This window comes from Coenobita brevimanus, chromosome 65, assembly GCF_032717465.1.
Source record: "Coenobita brevimanus isolate Jiangsu-jjx chromosome 65, ASM3271746v2, whole genome shotgun sequence".
Classification (NCBI taxonomy): Eukaryota; Metazoa; Arthropoda; class Malacostraca; order Decapoda; family Coenobitidae; genus Coenobita; species Coenobita brevimanus.
In genome coordinates, this window is record NC_137018.1 from 48890680 (window position 1) to 48905462 (window position 14783).

The 14783-nt window shown below is 39.4% G+C and overlaps 1 protein-coding gene across 1 annotated transcript in view; it reads right to left on the bottom strand.

Annotated features, from left to right (window-relative positions):
• stmA (Protein EFR3 homolog stmA) overlaps positions 1-13710 on the bottom strand; it is a 39930-nt gene extending 26220 nt beyond the window's left edge. Inside the window, exons 1-5 of the mRNA XM_080276512.1 lie at positions 13626-13710; positions 7018-7094; positions 4434-4560; positions 1317-1468; positions 650-802 (exon numbers count right to left, since the gene is read on the bottom strand). Coding sequence (XP_080132638.1) covers positions 650-802; positions 1317-1468; positions 4434-4560; positions 7018-7094; positions 13626-13710 — 594 coding nt within the window. The remainder of the gene's footprint in view (positions 1-649; positions 803-1316; positions 1469-4433; positions 4561-7017; positions 7095-13625) is intronic.
• Between the last annotated feature and the right edge of the window lie 1073 nt (positions 13711-14783).

Genomic DNA, 14783 nt, shown 5'->3' on the forward strand with positions numbered 1-14783 from the left:
ACTTCTACCCTCTTCTCGCAACCCAGCAACCTCCTCTCTCAATCTTAACACTTCCCACCTACCCTCCATCTGCTTCCTACTCCAGCTCCACATATCTTCACTTGTATCTCCTTCCTTCTCATATTCTTGTAAACATTTCACTTCTGCTTTTTACCTCTCTCTCTTATCCACCACAATCCCATCCTTCTCTTTTCCTCCCAGCACTTCCCCTTTGCTCTATTGCATGATTCTCTCACCTCCACATATCCTCAAATCAGACTGCCTCCTCATTCTCCTATCACCTGCCATTTAGTTCCCATCCACTCTCTCACTCCTGCATCCCTTCCCTCTCCTCTCTACCCCTAAATATTTCCTACCTGTTATTCAACCAACTTCTCATACCTTAATACTGCCTCGAACCAGACCAGACCACTTCCCCCCTTCATTCTCTCAATCACCTGCCATTTAGTTTTCCATTAACCTTCCATACCTCCTGCTATCCCCCACTCCTTTCCACCCCTAAACACTTCCCGTCTGCTCTTTTGCTCCTCCCCTTCTTCCCCCTGCCATCCCTCCCTCCTCTCACCCCATTATCTCAGTCTTGCTCTTTAACTTTATAACAGCTGCCATTACCCAAGCCCTTCCTGCATCCCCCCATCCCCCAACCTACCTGGAGCCCCCTGATGCCAGCAGTGCGCAGTTGTCTTCGGGTGTCCTCACAGCCTTCATTGGAGTAACACATGGAGGAGAACTTGCTCACCAGGAAATCATATCGCCGGTGATATGAAGGTGTGTCCTCACGGATATTGGCAAACTTCTCAAACTGTGAGAGAATATGAATACTTATGCATTAAATATGAACTTGTGAGAATATGAATACTTATGCATTGAATATGAACTTCTAAAAATGCCAATGCACTGATATTTTCAAAAACTTAATACATTACCAACAACTGTCATCAAAATCAATTTCTCAACCCAACAGCAATATAAAAATATTTTTATTACTGGTTCAAAATCTAAAATCTTCATAAAACATGGCCCTCATGAAAATGTTTGTGGAGGATGCACACACTATCTATTTATAATCTCTGTGTAAATACTGGGGAGGGATGCTATTACATGGTGGCACCAATATAACAAGGAAGCTCCTGTGAATGGCTACACAAATACCCCCAGCTCCTTCCCTATCCCCTGAAAGGAAGATGGTGAATTATGGGAGAAGGGCTACTTCAAGTTGCAGTCCATCAAGTTCATGTTCAGATAAGTCTGAGGCCACAATGGTAACACTAAAACACTCCTCATAATAAACACTGATGCAAAGGGCTGGTACTAACAGACTGTGTGGCACGGAGCTGTAGTGTGGGCTCGGTGGACTCAAGCAGCTTCTGGACCATCTGCAAGAATGACTCCACAAACAGGTTCAGGTTGTTGGCGTGACACGATACGAGAAGTTGGTCCAGTGCATCCATGGAGATGATTACATACCCTGAAGAGATGTGGGGATGTGAGTGGGGTTGGGGGGACACTGGTTAGTGAATGAATGTAGAATATGGGTAGACAGTCCTTGTTAAAACTTGCTTTGTGTAGAATCACTTCTTTATTTTGTTGCTGGTTAAATAATCCCTATTTTTTCCTTTAAACCTGTTCATGATTCAATACTTACCCTAAAGTACAAAAGGGGTACAGTAAGAATCTAAGGTTTAAAATACAAATTCTGTGCAGTTATTTGGACAAGGACACTAACACTGTTCTAATAAGAGAACTACAGGAACATTAATAACAGAGCATATCTACTTACTGGATGTACTCTGGAGCAACAGTGATAAGAACAGGAAGAAGAATAAGCAAGTAAAAGAAAATGGGCTGAAGAGATATGGTCAGATGATGAGTGAAGACAAGTGTATGAGATATTGGTGAATAAAACCCACACTTGTAGACGAAGAATATAATTACCAAACAGTTTCGGTGGACACTGCCACCATCTTCAGTGGTCAAGATAGTGAGAGGGAATGACATATTGACTATACAAGAGTTCCTTTTTATGCGTGTGTGTGTGTGGAAGGGGGGGTAAAGGTGGGGTGGAGTAGATTGTAAGCGGGGATAAACCCCAGGGGGGACATTACCGGGCAGGTCAGGTGTAATTCCTATCTGACCCTACCTGTGTCTTAGCAGGAAGGGACATTTCCACTAGGGACCTCATTATTGGATCTAGCTTGTACATACCTTCACTAAGGTTGAAATTCTCGTATTTCTGGATACACATGGCTTCAATAATCTTTCATTTCCGAAAGTCATGACTTCTATACAATAGATGGCTACCTTGCCAGTCAATTCTGTGGTTGGCTTCACAAACATGGTTAAATATTGCATTATTTAAATTACATGTTCGTATGGCATACTTGTGTTCCTTAATCCGTGTTTCCAAACTACGACCTGTTTCTCCTATGTAAACTAGTTCACAATCTTTGCAGGGAATTTTATATATGCCTGCTTCTGAATATGTTGTACATTTGTTCTTTACTAACATTGCTCTGATGGTGGAGGTATACCTAAATGCTATATTTACCTCACTACTGTAACCTATTAACTTTAACATATTCAAGTCTGCAACATAAGGCAAAGTGAGGAAACGTTTCTTTTCTGTGGTGGGTTCTTTAGGTACGTAGTAAGATCACCTAGCGCGGAGGTATGCTTGTTTAATGAACCATTTGGGATACCTTAAGTTTTGGAAGATTTCCCAAATGAGATTGTTTTCTTCTTGTATATGTTCTGGACTGCATATTCTAAGGGCTCTAAGGAACATTGATGAGATAACAGACAATTTTGTGGCAGAATGATGATACGAAAAATAATGAATGAACAAGTTACAACTGGTTGGTTTCCTATACACCTTAAAGCTAAGTGAATGATTTTGCTTCATCACCAGCACATCAAGAAAGGGAAGAACACCCCGTTCTCCCACTCAACTTTAAATTTAATGGAGGGAGCAAGATTATTTAGGTGTGTGAAAAACTCGTCAAAATTATCAAGTGCTGAAGGCCAAAATGAAAATATGTCATCAACATAACGAAACCAAATGAGTTGAGGGGGAGAAACTCGTGGCAGTAGTTCCGTTTCATATTTATATATGGAGTATTATGAAACGGAACTACTGCCACGAGTTTCTCCCCCTCAACTCATTTGGTTTCGTTATGTTGATGACATATTTTCATTTTGGCCTTCAGCACTTGATAATTTTGACGAGTTTTTCACACACCTAAATAATCTTGCTCCCTCCATTAAATTTAAAGTTGAGTGGGAGAACGGGGGTGTTCTTCCCTTTCTTGATGTGCTGGTGATGAAGCAAAATCATTCACTTAGCTTTAAGGTGTATAGGAAACCAACCACATGTAACTTGTTCATTCATTATTTTTCGTATCATCATTCTGCCACAAAATTGTCTGTTATCTCATCAATGTTCCTTAGAGCCCTTAGAATATGCAGTCCAGAACATATACAAGAAGAAAACAATCTCATTTGGGAAATCTTCCAAAACTTAAGGTATCCCAAATGGTTCATTAAACAAGCATACCTCCGCGCTAGGCGATCTTACTACGTACCTAAAGAACCCACCGCAGAAAAGAAACGTTTCCTCACTTTGCCTTATGTTGCAGACTTGAATATGTTAAAGTTAATAGGTTACAGTAGTGAGGTAAATATAGCATTTAGGTATACCTCCACCATCAGAGCAATGTTAGTAAAGAACAAATGTACAACATATTCAGAAGCAGGCATATATAAAATTCCCTGCAAAGATTGTGAACTAGTTTACATAGGAGAAACAGGTCGTAGTTTGGAAACACGGATTAAGGAACACAAGTATGCCATACGAACATGTAATTTAAATAATGCAATATTTAACAATGTTTGTGAAGCCAACCACAGAATTGACTGGCAAGGTAGCCATCTATTGTATAGAAGTCATGACTTTCAGAAACGAAAGATTATTGAAGCCATGTGTATCCAGAAATACGAGAATTTCAACCTTAGTGAAGGTATGTACAAGCTAGATCCAATAATGAGGTCCCTAGTGGAAATGTCCCTTCCTGCTAAGACACAGGTAGGGTCAGATAGGAATTACACCTGACCTGCCCGGTAATGTCCCCCCTGGGGTTTATCCCCGCTTACAATCTACCCCACCCCACCTTTACCCCCCCTTCCACACACACACACGCATAAAAAGGAACTCTTGTATAGTCAATATGTCATTCCCTCTCACTATCTTGACCACTGAAGATGGTGGCAGTGTCCACCGAAACTGTTTGGTAATTATATTCTTCGTCTACAAGTGTGGGTTTTATTCACCGTCTTTGATTATCACGCAAGAGTGATTCATCCAGCCAGTATGAGATATTGATGAAAAATGTAAAATGAAATAGATGATAATGCCCCATTATTACTCCCACACTTACCAGTCTTTCTGCGGTTGATGTCCCGGTAGAGTCGATATGCAAGGTACTCCCCAATGCGGTCAAGCTTGTCTGGGGAGTTCATGGCATACCACATCAGCTTGTCCATGTTAGCCTTGACCAGCCCATCCTATTGGAAGCACCAGAAGAACAATCAATACATGATGGATGAACTGAATGTATCATTATGACAGCATTTTTAATGTTCTACCTTGCTAATAATTTCTACGCTGATTACAGAAAAATTGCACATTAAAGCCTCACTGCTACCTGTACAACTGATTTTCCCAGAGTTACAGTACTGATTATAGAGATAAAGTTGTGATAATCTGGAACACATCCCAAGTTACAATGAGGAATGCCCGAGTGACACTGTATGACAGAATACAAGCAGGTTCTCAAAGTCAGGGATGTGTTCCAAAATATCACAACTTTTTCCATGCACCTGGTACAGTATTGTAAAATGGAAGAAACTGGCAAATTCTTTTTACAGTAGCAATGAAACTTTAACAGGTAACTGTTTTCTGCATTTTACTGAGGACTCAACAGGAAAAAAGAAAGTTTCAAAATACGCAACTCATCATGAGGAAGTACTATATTGCACATCAACATGAGTAACACAGGACATTAGAAAAGTCACCACCCAGGAGACACTATCATGCCTCACAAAGCCACACCTCATACTGTAATAATGCATCACACCACAAGCTACACGCCTTATACATACCATACCACACCACACACAGTCACGTACACCACACACTACCACTTCTCATCCTATCATACCACACCACACCACACACTGTCACAGTATATTACACACTAGCCCAATCTCATGGTCATATCACACAATACCACATTACGCATTACCAGACTTGAAACTATCAAACCTCAATGCACACTACCACACCTCATACTGTCATATCACATCACTCATTCCTACACACCTCCCAGTCACACCATACACTGCCATGCCACACACTACATCTCACTGTCATAACACACTTCATATTGTCACATCACATCACATCACACACAGACACACCTCACAGTCACACTCCTACCTCCTACAGCACAGCAACTTTTTAATACCCTGTACAATGTCTTACTGCATGCCACAGACACTGAAAACATCACTTATGTGGGTGAGAGCTGACAAAGAAAAAAGAACAGCTGAAAGACTGTGAAAGATATGGAAGGAGATAGCAGCCTGTGACTGCCACTAGGCCCTGAGGGAGGGGAAGCGGGAGTTTCAGGAAAGGAGCAAGGCATCACTGACGCAGATAGCAGGGGCAGATTCTGGAATGGTTCAGGGGGTGTTGCTCCTATCACTGTCCAAAGGAATGAGTGTTCACCACCTCCTGTTAGCCAAACAAGCAACAGGTGATATTAGAATAAATTTTTAAACTAACAAATCAAGAATGAGAAGCTGTTAACATGGATGTGAAGCCTATAGTATGTCAATTAGGGAAGGGCTGTACAGTCTGCTGGAGAGAATTAACAATTAACATAATGTCAGAAAAATATGCAGTATGAATATGTAAAATGTACTGTTCTGTTTGAATACACACACAGATGGTGAGGAAAGGTACTGTGCTCAATGTGCAATCAGTGATACTGTACAGTGCTAACACTAGTGAGTAGAATGAATATTCCATGATGGTAATTTGTACAGTATATAGTATTGCAAAATCATCAGAAATCTAAAAAATGTATATACAATAAGTGGTAGTGGAGGTAAACAATAATCATCCAACTCATGCTTTCACACTGATAAGCAGCTTTTCTCCCAACAAGAAACACAGAAGAATGATTATACTAGTTGGTGAGTTGCAGGAAGTATTTTGACACAAATCCCATAAATTCAATATAAGTATTTTGAAACTGAAAGTATTACATTGGAAAGTAATGTACATCCTATTCTAACTACTACTCAGTCACTGAACACAACAAAAACAGCGTGTCAGAGTGGCGTACAGAATAGTGAGACAACAATACGATGGTAATAAAGTGAGGTGGATAGTTGCGTCTTGTACAGAATTAATGACACAGCCTCACTCCACTTCACTACATGTAAGAGTGGCACACTGTACAGCAGTTAATGCATAATGAAGGCTATCAAGGCTTTATGTACATCAGAGAATAATGGAAAAAAAAAAGAAGAAGAAAAGAAAAGAAAAGAAATGATGACGATGATGATGATGACCATGATGATCATGAGACTGATACAGTATCATGCAATAAAAATAATAATAAAAATATATAAATAAATAAATGCAATGACACATATATGTACACAAATATAAACACAGTAACAAACACTCAAAAGGTAAGACATCATCATCACCATAACCCATTTCATCTCATAATGTGTGAAGTAAAGTATGAAAAATCTATTTGATATAAATAAGTCACATTAAAACTTTACCACAAAAACCCTTCCACCAATACCGTGGTAAATAGAGCCAGACCAATATTAGCCCCTCTGTAGTGTAGGGACTAGCCTTGGTCATGCTAACACAGTATCAGTAACAGGCTTGCAAACCTGATGTCATTACATGCCTGGGAAACCACTAGCACTACTAACCTCAGGTATGGCTGGGAAGATGTTGTCCACCAACCTCTTGTACCGTGGCCGGAACGCCGAGCAGCACCCACAGCAACCTTGGGACAGAGGAGGGGCAATTAGATTTGTTGTTGTTGTTGTTGCCATTCTGGTCTCAACTGGATCTGTGTGTACCCAATGGGCTACAGGATTCAGGCCAAACTTAAAACTTATGTTAAGGTAATGGTGAAAAACTGTCTACACTGTGATTGTGAGGTGAGTTTTGTGTGTTGTACTGTGAGAAGCAACACTACAATAACAGTGAAGTGGATTATCTGTGAACTATGAAGTATTCTGTACTGGTAGTGAAGCAAAGATTCTTAGCTATGCAAGTTCCATTCAGGGGAGGCTATGGTAATCGCTGAATGACCAGGCAGTATAAGAGTGAGGGGATCAACTCACTCGATGTAGTGCTGCTTTGGGTGTCTACCCTTTCCTCTCTTCCTACCTTCCTCTTCTGTCTTTTTTCCTTCATTCTTTCCTCTTCCTTCTGCTTAAGGGTGACTTTACACTCCCTCTTCTGTCTGTCTTTCCCTCATTCTTTCCTCTTCCTTCTGCTTATCAGTGACTCTACACTAAGTAACAAGCCAAATGGTTTCTTGTACACCAGGAAACCATTTACTGTGCTAGATGGAAACCATATAATCAAACTATGGCACCTGGTGGTTTAGTGAGTAATTAAGGCACTCCAATCAGATTATGCCAGTGAAGGTTTATATCCAAGGGGTAGTTGGGGTTTACTGTTCACGTAACGCCACTCAGGGATGAGTGAGGCAGGTCACTCTCATCTTAAATGTCAGGACCAACTTGCCTAGCCCCAGGCTAGGCTCCTCATGGGGAAACATAGGATTGGATGATGGATGAAAATGGATGGGGGAGGCATGGATCAACACCAACTGAGTATCTAAGCTGGTACATAATGTAAAATATGCATGGGAGGGCAAAATTCAGCTGAAATAATGGACAACAGTTAATTTTTTAAAAACATATACAGGTACAGTACAATGTTTTTCTTCCCATTTCAAATGAAATGTCAAGAGGTTTTAGGCAAAAATGGAGATAAACTGATGGCCTAAATCATATATACTGTATATAGGTAAGTCAAGTACTTCACGAATTATGGTAAAATTGGCAGATACTACTGTACTGTACTTGTACATACTGTACTGATCAGCAAGACGGATGAACTTCATATGTACTCTATAAATGTGTGTGTGTGTGTGTGTGTGTGTGTGTGTGTGTGTGTGTGTGTGTGTGTGTGTGTGTGTGTGTGTGTGTGTGAAAGAGTAACTTAAAGGTGTGTGGCAAAATGCCTGGTGGCTCTAATGCACCAGTCCTCTTTATTCTCGCTCTCCAAAACCATCACCTTCCATTATTTCACATGACCCTCCTCTGACATCTTCACCTCACAAACATTTATTCTATTTTATTCCTGCTACAGCAAAGCAATTTTATTCAGACTTGGAAAGACTAGTAATATGGCTAATAATTTTATTTCAATTAGACTGACACAATATTGTTCAACCTGGGAGAGGCTGGTTGTAATGAAAAGTTTAATTGTATCTGGATCAACCCCTTCAGTGCAATGACATTTAAGTAAAGAACTGCCCAAGGGAAAAAAAAAGTTCTGAATGTGTTAATGGAGAGTACCGTATGTGATCCCTTCAACACAAAACGTCATCCTAAGCTAAATAAAATCACCAGTGGTAGCAAGAATGAAACAGAGAAGATCCCATCATATTCACAGGGTTAACATGTGAGCTGAGGTTGACCATAAAAGCGGTGTGAACATTACTGTACTGGGGGGGGGGGGAGACATGGACATAAGACTTCACTTCCATAGTTTAGGGGAGATGACCAGCATACTACAGCTGGCACTGGATGACTGAAAAACCACTAGTCAACTCTCAGTGATCAATCTTCGCAAAGCCATAACTCTGACTGGGGCATTTTAACCACTACACCACCAGACATCCTTCTGGATGACTAAGCAACTCAGACCTGTCACTGGTCTCCACCTAGGGCATATTTACTGCTTTTGCAGATGCTTAAGTAACTCAAATCTATGTCACTAAACTCTGACTGCAGCATTCTAAACCATCAGACAACCAGGTGCTTTGCAAATGACTAACCAGTTCTAATCCACACCACTATTGATTCACAAGTGTTCAATAATTACCGTACACCATATCTGAAGCTCCCATATACAACCGCTACCTTAACCAACTCTGACACTTTATTCTGGTTCTGATGAGATTAGTAATAACAATAACCAGGAAAGTGAAAGGTTTTTGTGATGTATTAATGTACAAGTGATGCATGAGCTAGATTACCAATGTACTAAACATGAAGATGTATATGTTGAACAGGAGCTTTGTACTCTAACAGCCCCCATAATTACCTGCTGTATTTGGTAATGATCTATATATAGCCATTAACCCTATCAACATGATGTATCTATCCATTTATCAACCATCCAACTCTTCATTGCCCCATTAGGAACGTATGGATCCAAGTCTACACTACCTAGTCTAGACACTCAAGGCACAGGTGACCAGCTTGGATAATCAATGCTGAGTGGCATTTTCAGTAGGTGAGCAATACATTCCAACAACCACCTGGACTTGAACACTTATGGGTCACATCCAATTGGGGAGCCTGAGCCCACAAGACCATCAAGGTTCCATCTGATTACTGAATACAGTTACCATCTAATGTTGTAATTGACTTCCTGAATCACTCGCTTGTCAGTATTACACAGCATATTCCCTTCGATATGGTGAAATCTTCCAGTGTTGGGAAAATAAAAACTTCTCGTACAAGTGTCTGAGTTTCCCTGATTCTTGATAACTACAGATGATTTTATTCAACTTGGGGGTACCTATTGTAGTGAATGGGTTACTAAAGCATATACATTACCTTTCAGGTCCAAAGTACTTCCTTAATAGAAAAAATAAAAAAAGTCTGGTTGGTTGCAAGAATAAAATGCAAACAGTTCGTCTTATGGCTCCTGGAATAAAAGGGTTACAATCTCCATTAACCTCTTCAATCTCATGATGCACTTTTACATTTTATTTTTGCTATCTCCAAATGATTTTTTTTTTTTTTTTTTTTAAACTGAAGGGGTTTGATGCAGTCTTTGTTAACCTGTTCAGTAAGAGAAAGCTCCTCAGTTTAATACAATCATCAGGAGACCACAACAACAAACAGTAAAATATGTCACTGGATTTAAGTGGTTAACTCTTTCCAGTCCACTATGATGCCGACTTTTAAATCTATTCTTGCTACTGCCAGGTGACTCCATTTAACTTATAAAGTCCTTCTTCCATTCAAGGGACTGACCCTTTCAATCCCTGGTGACTGTTATGAAATAAACTATCATCACAGTCAAGGGGTTAATAGAGATAGTTTATAATCACACTAGGTAGAAAGAACCATCTTAACTCCTTGAATCTGGTAACATTATCTTAGTTTATTCCTCCTATCTCCAGATAATTCTATTCAGCTATGTAATGATGTCTACCAATGAAGGGGGCACTGAAGGCAACAGTTAACCTTACAGTTAAAAAAGTCAGCTCTACGCTGAATTAAATTGTCTGGTTGCAGCATGAAGAAAAGAAAACTACAGTAGTAATATCAGACTGAAGGGGTTAAGATGAATAATGGCATCATGTGGTAACCAGAATACAGAAAAAAGAGTAATCATAAAAATAAAAGCAAAATGAAAGAGTAAAGAACACCAAGGGAAGATAACACTGTATGGTTTACTGTACTTACCTGCTGACGCATATTACAAATTGAAATAAACTGCATACCTTTAAGTAAAATATCATAACACAACACTTCTAATGTAAGCATTACATTACCAGCACTAACGAACTACAATATTATGAGGCTGATGTAGAGAACATGAAAGGGACAATGTTTTCATCCTGACTAGGTGTGTCAATAAGCTTTATCAAAGGAATGGTAAAACCAGTCAAGAATAAACTGCTCTTTCTAAGTTTTGAGGTTCCAATGCATCAGCTGGAATAACAGCCTTCAGTAAGTTTGATCCCCAAAAGGTGAATGGAGGCTTTTGATCATATCTGTCACCAAGGGAAGTAGGTTGGTCACTTACCCTTAAATGTATGGACTAATCTTCAACTTCTACACCACAAAAAGTATAAAATGGTACCAGGTACTAGTCACTCCTTTTTCCCCCTAATTCATGTATCTCTGCATCACCCTCCTTTAACTGTCCCACTGCCTCAACAAACTACAGTACAACTTACACATTCTGAAACAAATGAAGATTTCTGAGATATGGCAAACATTGCCCAATCTATGCTACACTGCTGCTGTTGCCAGAAGTGCATTAGTTACTTTTTTTTGTACTTGTTCATTCCTTATCTAGATATGGTGGCAGCCTATAACATCAAATGAACATTAATTGTCTCTATGGTGACTGACCATTTCAATGTGATGATGTACATTTTACTCTTTCTATATCCAGATGATTGTACCCATCTTAGGAGAGTACTCCTTGTAGTGAACAGGTTGATGAAAGCTGTGTGTAACACTCCCAGCTCAAAAAGTCTCTCCTAAACTAAGTCATATCACCTGGAGAGAGCAACAATAAAAAGAAAATGACATCATTGTACTGCACAGGTTTAGTACAGTAGCAACTGTCTGATGAGCCAAAGGAGAAGGTCTTCGGTCAACCAGAGTGGTGATTGGTGTGTTATACGTGTGGAGAATGAGAGTTCCGGTTTAGTCATATGCAGAGCTCTCTCCAAATCTTCAAAAGCAAGGTCAGTGCGGCTGGCTAAAATGTGGGTTTGGACACAGATACGAGGGTTGGTGCATGTGAGCTGTGGTCAGTGCAGAATTAGGAATGCTAATCTATTACACCTTTTAATTTCTGCTGTATATTCATCACTTACACGTTGATTGCTGCTTAGGCATGCTTGACTCTTGAATTCCCACGTATGTGGCACCTTAACTGACACCTTTCTGTTTTGTAAGTGACCAGACTTAAGCTTCCACAATTCTGCACATCCAAATCACAAGAGGATATCACAGGACAGGTGATTCTCAGCTGAAGCACTGTGAGATCCTGTTGAACAGGAACAGATTTCATGTGTGTACCACTGTCATTTAACTGCAGCTGCTGATCACTATTTAGTACCCAACGTTCAATTTTTCCTTTTTTTTAATCACTCTATGTAACAAACAGTGTGCTAGGATGCATATTATGCTCTTTCAGTACATCAAGTGAGAAAATGTAATACAATATTTCTGAAGGATACTGATGTTCTGGCACTAATGGGGAGTTGAATGAGGTGATAGGAGGGCAGTCCTCTATGATACAGTCCCATTTAATTATCCCCACAAATTATTGAGCTTTGCTTTCACAAATTTGGCTAAAAACAATTTTTCAAGGCTGCATCTTCCAGATAAAGCTGCAGTACAGAACGGCATGTATGTAATATGCTCTAAGATAATGTGTACAGACTGTGATTGCAAACTTGATGGTGACAAATGAATTACATCATTATGTAGGGCTATTATAGGCTATCCACAATATACCAAAACACTGCAAACTCCAATAACAACTCATCACTTACACTGAATCAAATACAAGTACAGTAGCAGTCTAGTTAATGAGGAAGAAGAGTCTAATTTGGGAAAAATTATACCGCTGGACCTGGCTACTGATCCAAAGCAGTTTGGGGGAACTTTCAATAAATCCCACTCAATTACCTGAGGAAAATACAGTACCTGAATGTAAAAAGATGTAGCACCTTTCTAATAACATATAATTACCAGGATGTGTCCAGGCAAATGGAAAGCTACCATACCTATGCATCTACAACATAAGGATGGAGCCAGAATAATGAGCAAGTGAAGGGTCATTAAGTAACACTCATGGGGGGACTTAATTTTCTTGCTGTGATGAGATTCTCTCAGTTAAATAAAAGTGAGGCATTAACCCATATGGAATATAAAGATCTTAATTCTCCACCAAGGTATAACTAGGTTTTAAACTGGTGCCAACTTCTTTGATGGGGTTACTAGCTCTGAGTGGAGTATTTATGTTATCCAGAATAATATACTGTATGAACTTGACAAAATGCAGTCACAGGGTTAAACAAGATAACTACTGATGGAAAAAGGGACAGCTGTTGGATGAAGATGCAACACTGTAATTCATCCACTTTAACTTGACAGATTCTTGTCCTTTTCCAGATTATTTCATGTAACTCAGTGGCAAGCCAGGACAATACAACTCTACATCCTCTCTACACCACTTCTATATGACTGCTGTAGTAACATACGGTACAGTATTATAGTGCTAATCTCGTCACACCTCAGAATTCATGACGAAGCTATGGCAATGTTAGGCCAAGTTAAAGTGGACAGAAAGCAATTTGGGGGTATCTGTTACACAGGCTTGTTTCAGCTCAGCATATGAAATGGATAGATGGCAACTTTAGGCAGAGTTAAAGATGACAGAGTATAGGACTAGGCAGTTAAGGGATAACTGTTGGAAAAACTAGGCTACTTATGATTCTGGAGGCAGTGCAAAGAGGGAAGGAGTGACTCACAGGTAGCATGGGGACACTTGACAGAGAGTGCTTCCACCGCCTCTGCCACACGCTCACGGTCCAAACAACATGCCAGTACTGACATCTTCACTCCCGCAATTCTTCTTCTATTATTCCTAAGTCACTCAATTATTTCTGTATGCCAAGATGTTCCTTAGTTCACTGGCTCAGCTATACTTTCCTTTCATATTCACTTCCACATGGGTTCTGCTTTGAATTCTAATGTTTTTTCTCCATGTTTGAAATGTTTGTTGCAAAATTTTTGAACTCATCGTAAATCAATATGTTAAGAATCTATTAACTCTGTGTTCAAAGACAGTATGATAAAAAGGAGTTTTCTTGCCTCACATTCCACTTAAACTTCTTTTAAACCTTTTATAATATATAATTTCTATATTCTTTTGAATTTTATTTTGATGATGTTTCCTCCCTGACTTTCCTGAGGATAAATTTACATGATAAAAATTGTTCTGAAGTGTCTGGTTTTCCTTTTTCCACCTGAATTCTCATTAACTTCTGAGTCTCTTAGAAACTCCATAAGTTCTTCCTCTAACAAATTTCTCATAGGTGCCTGGCACCACTTCAAATACAAGGTATACTACAATCAAATAACACTGCACATTGTCTAAACCTCCACATACATTATTATTGTTGTTTATATTCCAATCTATAATCAATGATACTATAAACTCAAGGTTCTGATATCATTTCCAGTTCATATCTCTTTCAGTAACTAATAAACTTGACTAACTCTCTTAAAATTTCCTGGTCTAGTACTCCACACTCTAGTCTGTAATGATCTGTAATCCTCCCATTGTCTCAAGTGGCCATCTTGAGCGGGACTCAAGTGGTCCTTGTATTGATTGCTCGTAGACTGTTCTCTTTCAGGTTAATGAAGTCAATTTTCTTCACTTTTTCTGCTGTCTTCTCAGGCCCTGGATACTGTAACAGCTGACATACTTCCATTCACTTACATTTCTAGGAAAAACACTAATAAACAGCACCAATATTCTCCAAGTTTCACACTTCATTGCATTATATCCTCCTATTCTAGCATAAAATTGTAATTTTTGCAGGAATGCTTCGATGATATCTTTCACAATAATAATAATAATAATAATAATACAGTAATAATAAAAAAAACACTGCAATCGTGCT